This window comes from Microcaecilia unicolor, chromosome 11, assembly GCF_901765095.1.
Source record: "Microcaecilia unicolor chromosome 11, aMicUni1.1, whole genome shotgun sequence".
Taxonomy (NCBI): Eukaryota; Metazoa; Chordata; class Amphibia; order Gymnophiona; family Siphonopidae; genus Microcaecilia; species Microcaecilia unicolor.
In genome coordinates, this window is record NC_044041.1 from 154,517,806 (window position 1) to 154,538,549 (window position 20,744).

The following is a 20,744-nucleotide window of genomic DNA, read 5'->3' on the forward strand; positions in this document are numbered from 1 at the left end:
CACCACTTGCAGTTTTTTGAACCAGCTTTTCCTGCTAGTAACAGGTACCATCAGTGTGCAGTCCTGCACCTCATTTACAAGAGGCTCTACATTTTGGCTAAGTCTCTTGTAAAAATTTGCTGAAATTCTCCACAGCACACCTGGACATCAGAAGTCCCCTCTCCATGTAATTTCTATAACGGGGCTGATAATATGGAAGCCAGTAGAAAAGGGTCTCTAAGTGAGCATAAAAAAAATCTTATACTTTATTCTATAAGAGAAGGATAGCCAATATTTCACCTCAAGCATATGGTGGCATTTAATCAAATTTGTGTAAACTATCACAGCAGCATTTTGGACAACCTGTAATTTTTTTTTTTTATTATAGAACAGAGGTTCTTAACCCAATCCTCAGGCTACACCAAGCTAGTCTGGTTTTCAAGATATCCACAAAGAAGATGCATGAGAGATTTACATTAAACTTTCTCTCAGACATATTCATTGCTGGTATCCTGAAAACCTGATTGATTGGGTGTATCACAAAGACTGGGTTGAGAACACCTGCTGTACAGGCAAATGGTAACCCATCATGAAAAGATATGCAATAATCAAGCCTATTCAAAATCAAATGAATGAAGCAAGATGTAAAGAACTCTATCCTTCAGCAAATGTTTTGATGACACAGAAGCAAAGAGCAGAGCTTGTCAACTCATAATCTGGTCCTGAAATGTCAAATAGAATAAAACATAAAAAAAAGACAGCCTAAATCAATAACAAATTTCTTTGGGGATTACAATCTAACTCCATCTCTGTTAGACTTATCTTCAATGCAAAGCTGTCTTCCGAACTAATGGGAAATTCTCCCTCCTTCCAAGAAAAATTAAAAAAACAGAAAACAAACCACCACATTTTTTTTTACATCTGCCATGTAGCTACGGCGTCGTTGGTAGGTTTTCCTATTTTGCTTTTCCTCTGGGAAAACAAAAAATTACTTACAACAGCAGGATATAAATCCTTACATACTATACCCCACCCATCTTGTCTTGAGCTGTTTTCTATGAAAGCTTTGATAAAGAATGAGGATGTGCCATGTGATGAGTAGGGAATTTCTATATATTCCTGCTTCTAGAAAATATTGTGAGCTGAAGAAGCTTCTCTATGTGGGCTCTGTCAGATGATATCACCTTATCTGTGAGGTCTTGCATTGTGCTGTCCACAGAGAATAAGAACATAAAAGTAGCCATACAGGGTCAGACCAATGGTCCATCTAGCCCAGTATCCTGTTTCCAACAATAGCCAAGCCAGGTCACAAGTATAATAATTTCTTTGGATTTTTCAGAGTTTACCCTACCCCTTCCATTTCACATGCAGTAACACAAACAATTCAAACATTATTTCACATCTCTGCCTTAGACCTTTGACTAAAATGGTTCCCTATAAAATACAGTACAAAGGTAATTTTTACCCTCTCTGTACTGGAGTAAAATTCACAGATACTTTTAACCCAAGGACTTTACATCAGTTTTAGAAAGCACACGAGGATGCATTTACTTTGAAACTTTCCATGAATACATTTGGGGGGTTTTTTCTGTGGATACTTCTTTTTTTTTCATGGAAAAATAATGTGCAATCTACAAGCATTACTTCACTCTCCTGACCTAAATCACCCACAGGAACGTTTCATCTCACACGTTTTGCTGCATTGAAAAAGAACTATTTTCAAACAATCAAATAATGTGAGTAAAACATTTTTTTACCCACATAAATCACTGGGGGCTCCTGTTATAGGTAAGTAAGGTTGCTTTATAGAACTGTGGAATTTCACAGTCTTTGGAGCATTAACAGCTCTAGCTTTGAATATCATTGGGACTAGCTGTACACCATCAGGTGAGTGGAGATTTGACCAAAATACTCCAGTCCCTTCTCTTCATTTAACCATTGAAAAACCTCTTCTGACCCACTCTTGTTCACAATTAAAAATTAACCCGTCATTAATATTACTTTGCAAATCATGGTATCTCATGTATTATGAAAATATTTTATTTTGCTTCTATAAAGAAAATGCATCAATAAATATGTATTTACAAATGTACATAGTTTGAAAATAACTAGATAGCTGGAAATGTTTGCATCGAGTCTGTGGTGAGTGATAAGTTCTGTAAAGAGGTAGGAACAGAGTGACTGTTGGTATCCTGTTTCGGTACTGAGGCTCCACTAAATTTCACATCTTGTAAATTCTTTGTGCTTTTACTTCCTTTCTTATCCCAGTATGCGGTGGATGCATTCATGACTTCTTGGAGTTTGACCCAAGCCTGCACGGTGTTGGTTTGCATAGCCTCACAAAAAAGCTGTGTATGCTCCTTCAACTCACTGATATCACGCTGGCTGGAGCTGTTCTGGCGGATTAAATCCTTGGTTTTTAGTGTTATGCCCAGAAGCCCAGACTTCTTCAATATGTCCACTGTATTGTGAAACCGATGCCGTTTTTCCACATTGGAGGCTAGTTTCTTGGAGGCTCTGGCAATAGCTTTGCCCTCGGCTATTTTAGCAGCTAACATGCTCTGGTGGGAGCAGCTAACATGCTCTGGTGTGGGCAGAAACAGCTTAGATGAATTTGTCACAGTGTTATGTGATATGGACATTTCAGGTTCCAACTGTGTGTTGGACAGTGTCAGTGAACTTAAGTTTTTGAGGTATGGTAGAGGAGACAGTAAGGCTTGTTTCAGTGCTTGCTCAGTTTCCCTCTGTACTAACACTGCATCACTGCTTATGGAGGCAACTGGTTTTAAAGACACATGGGTTTCTTTGACACACAGACGCTTTTTCTTACTGTCTCCATAAGTATTCAGGGTGTGGTCCCCATTTCTGTCTGGGTGTGGTGCTATTTTGGGATAGGAGTTTAGGATTGGGAGGTAAGTGTCCTTGGCCTGTAGTTTCCTTTTGAGTGCTACTGGCCTCACAGTTGTGGCCATGGGCTGCTGGATGAAGAGTACCCGAGCCTGGCCCTGGACCAGGTTCAGAGCGTGCTGTCCATTCCATGTCAGTGGTGCATGCAGAAACTGGGTGCTGGTGGAAATGGTCAAGGGCTGAAAGAGCAATAAAGAACAATAAAAGATTTAGCTCACTAATTCAACATGTTTAATTCTGGCTGCCAATGGAAAAAGAAAAACTGCCATTTTTGTTTTCTACCAGCAGTGCAGCCACAAGCACAGAGTAAAAGATTAGCCAATCAAAATCCTTTTCTTGTTCAGAAAGCAGTGAAGTGCTGTCTAGCCAGTGGAAAGGCAAGCTAGGAAAAAGGGTTGAAGGAAATCCTCTCTCTCTTTTCAATTCCCACATTCCTGTCTCTACTGCTACTATAACATGCAGATACTCGCACAAGGGCATATCTGCCTCAGCTGCCATGTAGGCTACGTGGATTGGCAGGCCTTCAGAAGCACAGTCTTTCTATGTAATTTAGATTGTCCATGCCCTACTTCTTATTTGCTGTCTCCTCCTCCTCCTCCTCCTCCCTTTTCTGAAAGTTGTTGTTGCTGCTGTTCAAGTATAGTCTTTCTGATTTCTCTGTATTTTTCTCCCTTTCCTCTGAACTTTTACTTTTCTCTTTCTACTTCAATCTCTCATTTTTTTCTCTCCTCCTTTTCTGGTGTATTAGCTTTTTTCCCTCTATTATTACACCTTTTTCACTTACTCGCCACCAGACTAGTGCTTTGGAAACAGTGTGTCTGGGACGGTGTGAAATGGACATTATTCAGTGCTGCCATGGGGCTCCAATTCCCTCTGAGGAATAGAAAAATCCCAGCACCTGAGAGAAAGCTTTGCTGCCACAACCCACCACCACTGCATCAGCCGCTCCATGCAGTAGAGGCAATCATGCTGAGAAGGATATTATTTCTACCTGTTTCAGGATTACATTTTTGATAATGTAAATAGGAGTCATGCTGATGAAGGTGCTGCTAATGGGTGCTGGCTTCTCTGGCTGCTCCTTGTTCAGCAACCGGTGTGTGCTATAGCCAGACTGATCCTCTGTATCCGTCTGTTCCACTGTGCTCAAGTCCTCCCAGCTTGTGTCTGGACAGGGGAAAAGAGCAGAGAAATTTAATACTTATGCATACACCAATTTCCCATCTTTCTACCATATCCAATCCAAAAATGGAAGCAACAGTTCCTGCAACAGAGGAAAAACAAGAAACACCTCTCACATCCATTCATTTCTTTCCAGATCAGAGAACAGAACAAGAGTCCCAGGTAGTCAGAAAATCTTTGTAATGGCAGGAGCTCATTAAGATCAGCTTTACTTTAATATTCAGACAGCATGCAGTGAGTCATACAAAGCCCAGTAAATACCACACATTCCGAATAACTGCAGGATACTAGTACATATTGCGGTTAGGTATGTATTTGGATTTAGATCACACCTTTTTCAGCAGTAGCTCAATGTGAGTAACTTACGACGTTTGTAACTACTGAAGATGGTCTCCCTCTATATCTATCTATATCTATCTATCTATCTATCTATCTATATATATATATATATATATATATATATATACAAAAGATATCTAAGCTAGCATGTGTATTCATAACTCTGTCAGTCATAATGATCACTTTGTGAGGAGTTAGAGAGCACATGCATTGTTGTTCGACACATAATTTTACTACTATGACACATAATTTTGTCAAAAAAGGATCATATTAATAGATGATAGAGAAACTAGAGATATACAATTTTAAAGAATTCATGTACACACTGCTGCCCAGAAAAGTGTTAACAGCCAACATCACACACTTCAGCTAAGTAGAGCACACTAAAATAAAGCTCATAATACTTTGCAATATGAAACAGTTCAAGCTGAATCAACTCAAGCACTAAAGGCAAAGCGCACCTTTGTGAATCAGCCAGGACACACTCATGGGCAAATGATCAAAGCCCCGCGCTGTTCCAAACAGTGCTCTAAAAATAGCGCTGGAACAGCGCGGGGCTTTACCGCACGGATGATCAGAGATAATGCATGCAAATTTAAGCAGTGCAATTATCTCTCATCATCGGATAAGTGCGGGCGAATTGTGCCGAGCATGCGCTCAGCACAATCCTCCCGCACTTGTTTAACAGGTCTGGGCTGTCAAAAGCCCAAACCTGTCAAACACCCTGCCCTGTTGGTCAAACACCCAGCCCCGAGGCCCGAGCAACGGGAGCTGGCGGTCCGGTGGACCTCCAGTCCCCTCTCCCCGACAATCCCACCCCCCCCCCCCAAGTTCAGGGAGGGCTGGAGATCCGGTGGGTCTCCAGCCCCCCAACCCCCCAGAAAATGTTCATTGGCCACCGGCCAAACCCTCTCCCACCCAGCGAGCGACCGGGGGAGGGGGGGAGGCCGGCCCACCCCGATTCCCCCCCCCCTCCAGCATTGGCTACCGAATTCCCTGGTGGTCCAGCAGTAGCAGTAAAAGAGACTCCCCCTACCTTGGTTGGAGGAGGGAGGTAGCCTGCCTCCCTCCTCTTCCATGGGTGACGCCGCCCAGCTCCGCCCAGTGCATCTACAGATCATATAAGGGAGCAAATCTCTTATATGGTCTGTAGCCCCGCCCAATGGATCACAGGATGCACTGGATCGGAGCTGGGTGCCGCCATTTTGCGGCAGCGTCACCCATGGAAGAGGAGGGAGGCAGGCTACCTCCCTCCTCCAACCAAGGTAGGGGGGAGTCTCTTTTACTACTACTGCTGGACCATCAGGGAATTTGGTAGCCAACGCTGGGGGGGGGGGGTTGGGGTGGGCCAGAGGTCCGCTGGACCTCCGCCTCCCCCCCCCCCCGTCGCTCGCTGGGTGGGAGGGGGGGAGAGGGTTTGGCCGGTGGCCAATGAACATTTTCTGGTGGTTTGGGGGGCTGGAGACCCACCGCCTGAACCTGGGGGGGGGGGGGGGACCGGAGGTCCACCGGACCTCCAGCCCCCGTTGCTCGAGCCTCGGGGCAGGGTGTTGACTGGTTTGGGCTTTTGACAGCCCAGACCTGTCAAACAAGTATGGGAGGATTGTGCTGAGCGCATGCTCGGCACAATTCGCCCGCACTTCTATCCGATGATGAGAGATAATTGCACTGCTTAAATTTGCATGCATTATCTCTGATCATCTGTGCAGTAAAGCCCCGTGCTGTTCCAGGGCTATTTTTAGAGCACTGTTTGGAACAGCACGGGGCTTTGATCATCTGCCCATCAGTGTGAAAATACACAGCTCTTTAGAAGATGTGGGGAATAAGGAGTCACAATTAAATCAGTAGCCTGTGGTTGGAGTTAATGCCCATGATACAAGGTTCCGAAAGGAGCCTGATGCACGAGTCCTGCCTGCAGGACCACTGCTGCAATTGGAAGGATCCATTATAATAAGTTCATAGTGCAGTGATCTCTGTACTAGTTCAACTGAGCTGAAAGAGGAGAAATGACCAGCTCAAAAAATAAGATGGGGTGATTTCTGTGTTTCATGCATGGGTTTGATTCCATCCTCTCCCCACCTAGGAACAGTTTTTTGTTTGGACTTGCAATCTAATTTTTGCATTCCAGGCACTCTGAATGAAATAATCCTCAGATGTATAATTCCCTCCTTTAACAGTTGTCCAGTTTCCTTTCCAGGATACTAGTCTTGTCACTGTAAACCTTTCCACTACCAGGATGGTGGAGAATGCCTTCTTCTGAAACATTGTTGGTTTAATCATGTAATGATAATTGATATAACTATGCTGCAGCCATAATAATAAAACCAAACTATTGGCATGTTGTTGTGGTATTGTGTTCCAAGACTGCCTCATATATAACTACCTATATGTGGTTGGTTTGAGATATATTGCTGGCTGCTCTGTTTGCCACACCAGTGTATCCTGCATGGAGTGATGGGTGCAACTATCACCACCTTGTTGGACAGACTGAATGGACCATACAAGTCTTCATCTGCCATCACTTACATATGTCAATGTTACAAGGCTAGAAGCACTATGAGAGAGGGAAAGCACAGAAACTAGTAAAAAAGGCCCGTTTCTGAGACCAATGAAACAGGCGCTAGTAAGGTATTTGTTTTCTGCAATTAATGTTTTGAAAGGGATATTTAGGATAATTGTGTTGTCATGGTAATGCTTAATTTACATTTTTGTGTTGTGTGTAATTTTATTTTTAATGTGTTTTTTTTGTTGTGTTGGTTGTAATGTTATTTGATGACACAGTTGTTGTTTTCTGTGTGTCCAGTGTTGTGCTAGAAATGAAATGGGCAGTGTCACAATTCTCATGTATTTACAATTATTTATTGTAGTACTCTGTTAGGAGACAGTACCTCTGACAGTTAGTTACATGAAGTGAGTATGTGTGTGTCTGAGAGTGATGCACGGGAAGGAGTATGTGTGAGAGAGATGATGTGTGGGTAGGGGCCATGTGTGGCGATCTGTGAGGCGGCATCACTGTGTGTGTTTCACAGAGATAGTTTGAGTGTGTGTGTGTGTGTGTGTGTGTGTGTGTGTGTGTAAGTGAGAGAGGGTTGTGTGTGTGTGTGTTTTTGTGTGTGTCTCAGAATGGTTGGGGGGGGGAGGGGGTGGTGAACTGAGAGGGTGTGACGGGGGAGAGAGTGAGTGTCCATGTCTCCATGTTGTGCATCAGTGTTTGTGTGTGTTAGTGGTTTTTTTGTGGGGTTTGGGGGGGGGGGGCAGTGGTTGTGTGAGTGTGAGAAACAAAGATCATGTGTGTCACTAAGATATTTTGTGTGTGTGTGTGTGTGGAAGTGATAGACGGTGGGGCAAAGTTGGAGTGTGTGGGGGGGGGGGGAGTAACAGTGTGTGTGTGTGTGTGTGTGTTGTGTTTATTGTGTGTAACTTTGGTGGTGGTGGAGGAATGTCTGTTGAACTTGTAAGGCAAGGGCTGTTACTGCCTGCCTGCCTCCCCCCTCCTCAGTATTTTCTTGACTTCAAGCTGTGGGAAGGTGGGAGCGGGATCACATGGGGAGAACTCCAGAGCAGACTGAAAAGCGAGGACCAGGGTGGTACTGTGCTGCCGAAGGGGCAGTGGAGATGTGTCCGTGCCCCGTCCGTGTGTACTTCTGGAGAGGAGCTGTTGCTCGGTGGAAGCCTTAGCAGCGTCGCTCTCTGCTACCTGTCCGTGTATCTCCCCGATCAGGGAGGAGGGGGGCGGTGGTCCGTAGTCGGAGAGGGAGGTAGGTGGGAGTGTGCTTTGGGGAGGAGGGTGGGTGAGGGGGGTGTGGTCGGGTGATGGGGAGAGAACCCCGGGGGGGGGGGGGGGGGGTTGTCACACATGTGGCTTGGAGGGGGATTAGCCGGTGTTACCGGCAGTGTTGACGCCGGTTGTCTTGCGTTGATTGAAGTTCGGGCAGGTGTTGCAGGTTAGCGACGGTGTTTTTTAGTCCGTTGGAGGTGGGTCATGCAGCAGCAGTACTGCTATGGTGTGATTGGGCACTACTGCTGGTGACACACCCGGAAGTGCGTCATGTCCATTCTGTAGATGGAGCCTAACAGGGAGCAGGAATGCCTCAGCCACGCAGTCAGCTTCAGAACGTTGGAGGTGCATTTTATTATATAGGATAGTACCACAGACTACCCACCATCTGGAAACCTCTGTGTAACGACAGTATACATGTTCACCAATGTACCTTTATTTCAAGAATCTCAACCTCCTTTTTATACATTTCTTTCACATTAATGGCTTTTCCAAAAGCTTCCACTATCTTTACTATTCCTAGCTATACATCACAGATGTCAAACATATAGCCTGAGGGTTGTTTCTGGTCCCATGAGTCTTATAGCAGCATGCCAGTGATCACACCCCTAGTGGTCACAGTGGAGATACCCCAGCAGTGCACTGTTCATTTCCACAGTGGAGAATGTAGCAGACACTCTAGGCTACACATAGATGCTTCATAACAAACTCCAAGCCTCAAGTGATTCGGGGCTAGAAGAGAGAGGCATCCACTAAACTGCACCTGCCAATGCAAGCAATGTTCCCTCTAAGGCGGCACACGTGTGAAGCCACACGTATTGTACCTTCTGCCACACACCACTTACAGGAAATTGAGCTGTCGCTACTCATTTCCTCTCTCTGCCTGCATCACAAGCATGCTTAAAGTCACAGGCAGGTGGAAGTGGCCAAGATGGAACTGGATAGAGATGATGAACTGTGAGTTCCAGTGGACAGTTTGCTACTGTCTGCATCTGTGGGAGATGATGAAGAGAAGAGGAAAGACCAGGTCCTATCCCTTGGAGCCTGGAGAGTCACCAGCACTGAGGCAAACGATGCTGAATCCTACCAAACTCTCTCTGCAAATCCTGAAGTATTTCCTGCTTCAACTGTGATGCTAGGTTTTTCATCGGAGCACAGCACAGAAGGGGCTTCATTTAGCCCTGAATTGAGAATGGCTTCTCTGCAACCTGGAAGGGGAAGTTGCGGTGGATTGGTGCAGAGTGCTGTAATGGAAGATTTTAAATATTGTTTTTCAACTCTGCCTTGACTGGCAGTGCACTCGGGGGTCTGTATTTTTGATTAGAAGTAATTGTTTGTATGAAAATGATTTGGAATGTGTAAGAAGATAAGACACAGCTCTAATTAATTTGGTATGTGAAGGGAGAGATGGAGCCTGTTTCAAGTTCAGACTGGCCACCTGGACTGAGAAACATGTGACCACATTCCCACAGTATGCCTTGTTTACCAAAACAGAGAAATGTCAAGCATTCTGCAATTTTCCTTAACTCTGAAAATGAGTTCTAAGCCTAATAAAAAGGGGAGCTCTGACCAGTGAAGTTGGAAGCTCATCCATGGATGGACACATCGCATAGAAAGTCCGCTCCTGGTAAAAAAACTCCTGGCTTTCACTGTGAACAGGACTCCCCCAGCTGATTATAAGAGCCTGGAAGTAGATATTAAGGACCAGTGACATATGCATATTATAGTGTATTATTGCTTCTTTTCCTGGTCTAGAAACTCCTAGCTTTGCTTGGATGTAGTGACCAGTGATGTAATGATAGTTTCTTTTTTTTTTTTTTGTTACATTTGTACCCCGCGCTTTCCCACTCATGGCAGGCTCAATGCGGCTTACATGGGGCAATGGAGGGTTAAGTGACTTGCCCAGAGTCACAAGGAGCTGCCTGTGCCTGAAGTGGGAATCGAACTCAGTTCTTTTTAACTATAGATAGGTATTGTTTCTTTTCAGTTATATAACTTAATTGTTGTGTATCTTAGACAATAATGAACCTCTAATAAAAGTCTCATTTACCTAATACAAATCCAAAAGAATCCACAGTAATTAATGAGTAGGCTGTGTCAGTGAGACAGGCAGTAAAACCAAGTCAAAACAAGTGCGGAACCCCATGTATAGAGATATGCCGACTCATGCCCTAGAGGGAACCCCGGCAATGAAGTCCTCCCCAACTGAGTTGGCTGCAAGGGCTGGAACCCAACAGTTACAAGGTATGTGCAACATTGGAGGGTCAGATTTACGCAGGTGATGGTAAGATCAGCAGCCATTGTTGCACTTGAATTACTGTGGGATGCTATCCAGAATGGGAACTCTCTTCTATTAGTGGCTAATTATAGTGGATAAAGCGAATGAAAATTCTCAAGCTCTTACTCACCATGTGCTACAGCTGGACCAACTATCCACAAAGGTAAATATGCTTGAAGCTAGTCTCATCTTTGGAAGAAGTTAATATAGGGATGATCAAGGATACATTTATGGTACATCAGAAACTATAATATTTTGAAAACCAACAGAGAAGGAATAATTTAAGATTTCTGAATTTCCCTAAGTTTCCATAACTGTTGCCATTAGATATGCTGTGGAAATTCTTAAAAGTAGTACTGGGTATAACTGAAGAGACTATGCCCCCAGTAATGCATGCTCAATATTTATCTATAAAGTAGAATCAGATCAGCTTGGTAATGACAATAATTCCTTGTATTTGACTAACGTTTTAGAATCTTCCCTTGAAATGATTGACATTGGTGGTGACTTTTGCTTTGATATAGCGAATGATACATACCTGTAGCAGGTGTTCTCCGAGGACAGCAGGCTGATTGTTCTCACGACTGGGTTGACGTCCACAGCTCCAACCGGAGCAAAAATCTCGCGGGAGGTCCCGCACGCAGGGCATGCCCACCGCGCATGCACGGCCATCTTCCCGCCCGTGCGTAACCGTTCCCGCTCAGTTGAATGACAAGCAAAGGAATGAGGAAAAAACGCAACTCCAAAGGGGAGGAGGGAGGGTAGGTGAGAACAATCAGCCTGGTGTCCTTGGAGAACACCTGCTACAGGTATGTATCATTCACTTTCTCCGAGGACAAGCAGGCTGCTTGTTCTCACGACTGGGGTATCCCTAGCTCTCAGGCTCACTCAAAACAAGAGCCCAGGTCAATTGAACCTCGCAATGGCGAGGGCATAACAGAAATTGACCTACGAAGAACAACTAACTGAGAGTGCAGCCTAAACAGAATAAAATTGGGTCCTGGAGGGTGGAGTTGGATTCAAACCCCAAACAGATTCTGCAGCACCGACAGCCCGAACCGACTGTCGCGTCGGGTATCCTGCTGGAGGCAGTAATGTGATGTGAATGTGTGGATCGATGACCACGTCGCAGCCTTGCAAATCTCTTCAATAGTGGCTGACTTCAAGTGGGCCACCGACGCTGCCATGGCTCTAACACTATGAGCCGTGACATGACCCTCAAGAGCCAGCCCAGCCTGGGCGTAAGTGAAGGAAATGCAATCTGCTAGCCAATTGGAGATGGTGCATTTCCCGACAGCGACCTCCTTCCTATTGGGGTCGAAAGAAACAAACAATTGGCCGGACTGTCTGAGGGGCTGTGTCCGCTCCAGATAGAAGGCCAACGCTCGCTTGCAGTCCAATGTGTGCAACTGACGTTCAGCAGGGAGGGTATGCGGTCTGGGAAAGAATGTTGGCAAGACGATTGACTGGTTAAGATGGAACTCAGACACCACCTTTGGCAGGAACTTAGGGTGAATGCGGAGGACTACTCTGTTATGATGAAATTTAGTATACGGAGCATGGGCTACCAGAGCTTGAAGCTCACTGACTCTACGAGCTGAAGTAACTGCCACCAAGAAAATGACCTTCCAGGTCAAGTACTTCAGATGGCATGAATTCAGTGGCTCAAAAGGAGGTTTCATCAGCTGGGTGAGGACGACGTTGAGATCCCATGACACTGCAGGAGGCTTTACAGGGGGCTTTGACAAAAGCAAGCCTCTCATGAATCGAACGACTAAAGGCTCTCCAGAGATGGCTTCCTTACTGAGTTGGTCTTGAGACCAGACTCTGATAAGTGTAGAAGGTATTCAAGCAGGTTCTGTGCAGGACAAGAACGAGGTTCTAGGGCCTTGCTCTCACACCAAACGACAAACCTCCTCCACTTGAAAAGGTAACTCTTTTTAGTGGAATCCTTTCTAGAGGCAAGCAAGACACGGGAGACTCCCTCAGACAGACCCAATGAACCAAAATCTACGCCCTCAACATCCAGGCCGTGAGAGCCAGAGACTGAAGGTTGGGGTGCAGAAGCGCTCCGTCATTCTGGAAATGAGAGTTGGAAAACACTCCAATCTCCACGGTTCTTCGGAGGACAACTCCAGAAGAAGAGGGAACCAGATCTGACGGGGCCAAAAGGGCGCGATCAGAATCATGGTGCCGCGGTCTTGCTTGAGCTTCAGTAAGGTCTTCCCCACCAAAGGTATGGGAGGATATGCATACAGGAGGCCGTTCCCCCAATGGAGGAGAAAGGCATCTGATGCCAGTCTGCCGTGTGCCTGAAGTCTGGAACAGAACTGAGGCAGCTTGTGATTGGTCTGGGAGGCGAAAAGGTCCACCGAGGGAGTGCCCCACTCTCGGAAGATCTTGCGTACCACTCTGGAATGGAGCAACCACTCGTGCATGAACCTGCTCAGCCTGTCGGCTAGACTGTTGTTTATGCCTGCCAGGTATGTGGCTTGGAGAAGCATGCCAAACTGGCGTGCCCAACGCCACATCCTGACGGCTTCCTGACACAGAGGGCGAGATCCAGTGCCCCCCTGCTTGTTGATGTAATACATTGCAACCTGATTGTCTGTCCGAATTTGGATAATTTGGTAGGACAGCCGATCCCTGAAGGCCTTCAGTGCATTCCAGACTGCTCGGAGCTCCAGGAGGTTGATCTGAAGATCTTGTTCCTGGGGGGACCACACCCCCTGGGCGTGGAACCCATCGACATGAGCTCCCCACCCCAGGCGAGATGCATCCGTCAGCACTTCTGTGAGCTGCGGAATTCGGAATGGGCGTCCCAGGGTCAAATTGGTCCGAATTGTCCACCAGCGCAGTGAATTGCGGCAACTGATGGACAGGCGGATGACATCTTCTAGATTCCCGGTGGCTTGGCACTACTGGGAAGCTAGGGTCCATTGAGCAGATCTCATGTGAAGACTAGCCATGGGAGTCACATGGACTGTAGAGGCCATATGGCCCAGGAGTCTCAACATCTGCTGAGCTGTGATCTGCTGGGACGCTCTGGTCTGGGAAGTGAGGGACAGGAGATTCTGAGCTCTCGCCTCGGGAAGATAGGCCTGAGCCGTCTGTGAATTCAGCAGAGCTCCTATGAATTCCAGAGATTGGACTGGCTGGAAATGGGACTTCAGGTAATTTATCACAAACCCCAGCAGCTCCAGACGTTGAATAGTGCACTGCATGGACCGAAGAGCTCCTGCCTCTGAGGTGCTCTTTACCAGCCAATTGTCGAGATACGGGAACACGTGCACTCCCAGCTTGTGTAGATATGCTGCAACCACCACGAGACACTCCTGGACAGGACTTTTCTGCACGCCTTCAGCTGCCTGACCACCTCCTGAAATGGCCTGGACTGCTCCGGGGGGGGGGGGGGGGGGGGGGGAGCTTGTCAACCAGGTCCGCCAGTTGCCGCACATTGTTCCGCATGTGGATGCTCGTGTAGAGCTGGTATGATTGTATTCTGGTCACGAGCATGGAAGATTGGTATGCCTTCCTCCCAAACGAGTCCAGAGTGCGAGACTCCCGCCCAGGGGGCGCCGAGGCGGTATCCCTCGAATTCCGTGCTCTCTTGAGAGCAGAGTCCACGACCGCCGAGTCATGAGGCAATTGAGGCTGCATCAACTCCGGGTCTGAGTGGATTCTGTATTGGGACTCCGCTTTCTTGGGAATGGTGGGATTAGATAATGGCTTCAACCAGTTCCGAAGCAGTGTCTCTTTGAGGACATTGTGCAACGGTACCGTGGAAGACTCTCTAGGTGATGATGGATAGTCGAGGACTTCGAGCATCTCCGCCCTCGGCTCATCCACAGTAACCACTGGGAAGGGAATGCTGATAGACCTGTCCCGAACAAAAGAGGCAAAGGAGAGGCTCTCAGGAGGCGAGAGCTTCCTCTCCGGTGAAGGTGTGGGGTCGGAGGGAAGACCCACAGACTCCTCGGAGGAGAAATATCTGGAGTCCTCCTCCTCCCCCCACGAGGCCTCCTCCTCGGTGTCGGACATGAGCTCTCTCAGCTCAGACCGCAACCGGGCCCGTCTCAACTGCGAGGAACCACGTCCTCGATGATGGCGTCGCGAGGTGAACTCCCGCGCCGGCGGGGACAAAGCTCCTTCCATCGATGTCGACGGGGATTCCACCTGAGTGGCAATCGACACCGGTGCCTCAAGCGGCGCCAGCGTCGAAGACCTCATCACCATACCAGAGCCCACCAGCGCCTCCATCAATGGCACCGAGGGCGCAAGCACCCCCGGTGCCGGCAGGGCCTGGCGCATCAGCCCTTCCAGGATCCACGGAAGTATGGCTCAGAGGCACTCGTCTAGGCCCGCTGTCGGGAAAGGCAGGGGGGCTGGTGTGGGCGTCGGTGCTGGAAGCTGCAAGGGTCCAGGAGACGGTACCGAGGTACCCGACGACCTGCGCATCGACACCTCTTCAACAGAGGGGGAGCGCTCCTCCCAGCACTGCCGCTTCCTGGGGGTCGAGTCTTCTCTTGACGTTCCGGAGCTGCCAGTTCCGTGCACGACTGATGACTGTGTTTCTTGGCAGCTTTCTTCCGATGCCCGTCATCGGCGCTCCGCGGCATAGGCGATGAGGCCGTGGAGTCTCCATGGCCTCGAGGTATCGGATCCAACAGGGTTCGGTCCCGATGGCCCTGAGCAGCGGGAGTGGCCAGGGCGGACTGCCCACGCGGCCGCTCACCACCGCCGTCGCTGGCAGGTCGTCAGGCCAAGGGAACCTGTGCTCCTGGAGTCGATGCCATAGTCGGCGCCAATGCCGTCGACATCGGTACAGGTACCGAAGACCCAGCCGTCGACACCGATGCCGTCGAGGTCGACGTCGAAGGGCCGGCGCAAGTTCCAAAAAGACGGTCCCGAAGAACTTGCCTCATCACCTGCGTCCGCTTCCGTAAGCCGAGACACAAGGTGCACGCCTTGGAATTATGTTCCGGGCCGAGGCACTGGAGGCACCAAGCGTAAGTATCGGTCTGTGAGATCTGCCGGCCACACCGACCACACTTTTTGAATCCACTCGGGACCTTCGAGGACAATCGACGGAAAAATCACGTCGGCGAAATCAAAATTGTCGTTGGTGGCGGTGAGAAGCACAACAGAAAAAAAGAAAAAAGAAATGACTGCGCGGCCACAAGGCCGCGATGAGGCGACCCCGCGACTAAACTACAACGAGGGGAAACCTTTTTTTTTTTAAACGAAAGGGCGCGAACGTGCAACAACAAGAAAATAAAGCACGGACTAGGCCGCAAACCGGTTTTCCGGGGCTGACAAGGAAAGAGACGAAGACGCGTCTCTCTTCAGCGCGGAAAGCAAAAAACTGAGCGGTAACGGTCGCGAACGGGCGGGAAGACGGCCGCGCATGTGCGGTGGGCGTGCCCTGCGTGCGGGACCTCCCGCGAGATTTTTGCTCCGGTTGGAGGGGCTGCCGTGGACGTCAATCCAGTTGTGAGAACAAGCAGCCTGCTTGTCCTCGGAGAAAGACTATTATCTTGTTTAACGATTATACCTCAGACACACAAATGAGCAGTCTTTAGGTTCTTCGATTTGTGTATTTCTTGACCTATCTAAGGCAATGCAAAGGAGAAGATGGGAGTTTTTGGTTTGAATTTTATCCAATTTTCTCAGAGACAGTAAAAAACCATTTCAACCAACCACATTAACTGATGGATACAAACTGCAATAACTGTCTCATCTCATCTCCCTCCCACCCCTTCCTCCCTGGAGACATCAACATACTTTCTTATCCTTCTCTGTTCCCTTCACCTAGTCATCCTCAAACATTATGTAAGTGATCAGTTATTCCAATCAACTCTTTTGGAGTTTTTGAATCTTAAACCATAGACACTTGTTCTCAGTGCAAGCTTTTTGCTAAAATGTGCTTGTAATTGTTCAGTTTTGTTTGAGGATATATCTTATTTTTTGTGCCTAAACAAGTCAGTTTTTGAAGAACAGAGAAGATTTGAAAGTTCTTGGTATGTCTTCACAGGTTTGAATACTGTTAAAAATGGCTTCAGAATAACCTGTTTATTTAATTTTATTTCCTTCCTTGATTGGTGTACTCTCCCCATTTTGTGGTTATTTTTTGTTCCTGATTAAAAAAAACAAAAAACACCAAAACTTCCTTTCACCTCGTTCTGCTGTGAAAAAAACTGACATTTATAAATAAAGATTAATAAAAATAATCACAGACAGGTCTGTTTCTGATGCTGATCTCACAGTGAACAAGACCAGCATCAGAGCCAGGACTGCCTGCAAAGTTTGGGCATGCTCACAGGGCTGGCCCAGTGCTTGACTGGGAATGTTTCCAGCACAAGACACCAACTCCTTTTTACTGCCACCCCAATCTCACTGCATTTGGGAGTGATGAAGAGGTCCTCCAAAGATAATGAACTGTGAAATCCTACAAGGGGGAGCTGGAGAGCCTTGGGAGCATTTGAGTTAGGTGGTCTGGGACAGCAGAACAGTCTCCAGAGCAGTTAAACTGCAAAGAACATGAGTGCATGCCTTTGGGGGTAGAGACGGAACAAGAGTGGGGAGAGCATGCATGCCTTGAGTGGTGAGAGTGGGAGGCTACACTTGATGTAAGCAGTATATTGTTATATTTATTTTTGTTCTGGGGGGTTTGAGCCTCCCAGTACTCCTCTCAGGAATGGCAATCTGAGGGTCATCTGAGAGATTTCAAGTTTAACGACAGGGTTTTGGAACAAAACAGATTAGCTAGTTAACTGTAGTAATATATACACCACAGCCAAATTTTGGTAATTGAGAGGAAGGGGTTTTATAGTAGAGAAGGAAATGTAAGTAGAAGGCAGGAACACTGTGTGGATTGGTTGAGGGGAAATTCCCTTACAAAATCAATAAAAACGTTTTGCTAGTTCCCTGCTATTTGAATGCTAGATCAGTGTGCAATAGCCCATTTTTAATCAATGATATTTCAGATGCTGAGTGCTAATGCAGTGTGGCTTCTCAGCTCTGGGTTCTGTTAATATATAGACCACCAGGACACTGGGATTCAGTACAGGGGGAACTTTTTATCAGTTATTATGCAGCATACTCTATTGTTTCAGCTTGTAGTTGGTTTATAGGATCTGACCCAGTGATGCTAGCTTTTTTTGAGGTTGTGGGGAGCTTTGGATTATTAGTTAATTTGAATTGCTCTCATAAAGAGAGTAATTAGTTGAATTGTCTGATGTCGCTCATGGGTTAATCTGATTATAAATGTATTAAGGATTATAATGTCCAGCCTTTAATTTGGTCTGATAATTTTTTGGTAAATTTTATGCATCACTGTAGGAGGAGGAAATGTCTTCAAAACCACAGAGGGATATTTATCGACTACGGGAAAGATTGAGGATGTATTATTTTGAGGCATCTGTTTGATTTTATGAATTTAGGAGATTAGGACCTATTGGATGATTGATATAAGGTGTTGGGGGAAATGGCAGGTGAACTTGCCCTGTACACATGGTGGCAGTTTCCAATAAGGATGGTCACCCCTTGCCTTATGGAACAATTGAAACAGGGTCTTTGTGCCATTGTCTTGAACATAACTGGAGAGTCACGGAAATTCAGAGCATAGATTCCAGTGAAGGGTGGCAGCAACTAAATGTAAGGAGGCAATTTGGGACACAAAAAAAAGATTCAAAATTGACCGGTGAAGGACAAGGCATTACAAAAGGTATCCAAGATTGTGCCACTTCTTTGATGACTCAGTCATCTTTGCAAAGGGAAGTTCCTATCCCATAAGGAAGATATTGGCAAATTTCTTTCAAGATTCTCATCACTGCTACCTTATGTCAAGGATCAAATGCGACACTATTTCCCTCTTACAGCTGTTGAATCTATGTGGACACCCTGCTTTTGTAAAGGAACTAGCCTTGGTTTCTAGAGCAGATTGTCCACTGGAATCAAAATTTGGGAACAGTATTTCTTAATCCTCCACCTGTGGTTTCACACAGACTGTGTTGGTAACAAGGATTTAGGAAGAAGGTATTCCCTGAATTGATTGGAAAAAATTGGACTTGGCAATCCCTTCAAGTTATAGACCAGTTGCTAGTCTTCCAATCCTGGCAAACTGGCAGAAGACATTGTACCAAGATATAGCAGAATTAGAAAAGTTCAAAGAAGGGTGACCAAAATGATTAAGGGGATGGAACTCCTTTCATATGAGGAAGGCTTAACAGGTTAGGACTCTTCAGCTTAGAAGGCTGAAGTCTACAATATATATATATATATATATATATATATATATATATATATAATATGATATATGATAGAGGTCTACAAAATACTTAGTGGTGTAGAATGGGTAAACATAAATTGATTTTTTACTCTTTCAAAAAGTACTAAAACCAAGGGCCACTCAAGGAAGTTACATGGTACTACTTTTAAAATGAACAGGAGGAAATATTTTTTCACTCAAATAGTTAAGCTCTGAAACTCGTTGCCAGAGGATGTGGTATCAGCAATTAGCGTATATGGGTTTAAAAAAAGTTTGGACTAGTTGCCATAGACTGCTATGGAGATAGACATAGGGAAAGCCATTATTTGGGATTGCTACTATTTGGGATTCTGTTAGGTACTTGTGACCTAAACTGGTCACTGTTGGATGCAGGATACTGAGCTAGATGGACCATTGGTCTGACCCAGTATGGCTATTTTTGTGTTCTAACTTTGTCAGTTTCTCAATACCGATGGATATTTTGTACCCATCAGTTTGGGTTTTGTAGTTTCCATAGCAACAAGACCTTACCTGCCATCTTAGTGTTTGATATGTGCTTGCTCTTGGACAAAAGAAGGCAAGCTGTATTAATTCAGTTGGATTTGTCAACGGCATTTGATCTTGTAGGACCTAATTTTAATCAGTTTGGGAGTTTAAAAAATAGTTTATTGAGAATGTTAATTTAAACTGATCCACAAACATACAAATTCTCAAACTTGTACCAACGAAATATCACTAAAACTATTTGCCTCCATGTGCCTTAGAAAATCTAGAACAGAACTATTTTATATTATCAAACCCTCCCTTGCCTGCTCCTCCCCCATATCCCACCCTCTGGCAGGTCCACAAACAGTATCAGCTTATGTATTGAGAATTCTGCTTCATGCCACATATGTCAACGAAGACCAAATTGGTTCCCAAATAAGACAGTTTCTTCTCCTTTGCAGTTGTAATATCTCCCACCCCATATTTTTGAGATGTTAATAAAGATATTAAAGATCTTAGTTTGGGAGATTTTAAAACACAGAAGATGTAGGATGAAGTTTGACCATCAGGTTAATTGTAGGGTTCTACAGGATTCTCCACTATCACCGATTTTATTTATTAATGTTTATCTTGGTTCATTTGGAATAGGTTTGCAGGAACTGGTAATTTCTATTTATACTTATGCAGATGATATACTGCTGCTGGTTCCACGTCAGAATACTTTAGAGCAGTCTTACATATTGTTAGATAAAGAATATTCATAGATTGCTGACTGGATGCGGGATCACCACCTTAAACTGAATGGGCAGAAAACCAAAATTATTGTGGCTTGGACAGCAGGGTATTACCACTCCTTTGACATGTCCAGTTCTTAATGGGATGAATATCTCTTGGTATGCTTCCTTGAAAGTCTTAGGAGGAACATTCTGAGCACTGAACAAGAAAGCAGAATCCAAGAATACATGTGGTATGGATATTCTTAACAGTAAAGTATGTAAGACAGCTAGATTAGATCTTACCTTGCTACAAAACATCTGAAATTATAAACGCAGACTATTATTTTAACCCACTTATTGTAATATTTTATATTTTGATTTACCAGTGAGGCAAGGATCTAGAGGTTGATATTCAAGCCGGCAGCACACAGCGTTTTGCTGACCACTGCCAGGTTTATTCCTGGGTATTTCATGTCTGGGCTCTGGCACTGAATATCCAGACATACACGGCCAGCTAAAACATAGCGGGATAAGTGTGATATTCAGAATTTAACCAGTTATGATGAACTGCAGAAAGATAGGACTGTTTTTATGCAGTCCTGTTTATGCAGTTATCTTAGCCGATTAAGGGCTGAATATTGGCACTTAACCAGCCAAGTGCCAACTCCACCCCCGGAACACCCACAAAGTAGCCAGTTTCAGTTTAGGCATTAACCGGACTTTTACAGCAGCACTGAATATTTATTTTTTTATTTGTTACATTTGTATCCCACATTTTCCCACCTAATTGCAGGCTCAATGTGACTTACATAG

The 20,744-nt window shown here is 45.7% G+C and overlaps 1 protein-coding gene across 5 annotated transcripts in view; it reads right to left on the reverse strand.

Moving 5' to 3' along the window:
- Positions 1 to 2,031: 2,031 nt before the first annotated feature.
- CIPC (CLOCK interacting pacemaker) overlaps positions 2,032 to 20,744 on the reverse strand; it is a 194,981-nt gene continuing 176,268 nt past the window's right edge. For all 5 annotated transcript variants that reach the window (XM_030219127.1, XM_030219125.1, XM_030219124.1 and 2 more), the window contains 2 exons: positions 3,878 to 4,050; positions 2,032 to 3,065 (listed from right to left, as the gene is read on the reverse strand). In XM_030219127.1, coding sequence (XP_030074987.1) covers positions 2,088 to 3,065; positions 3,878 to 4,050 — 1,151 coding nt within the window. In that variant the 3' untranslated portion in view covers positions 2,032 to 2,087. The remainder of the gene's footprint in view (positions 3,066 to 3,877; positions 4,051 to 20,744) is intronic.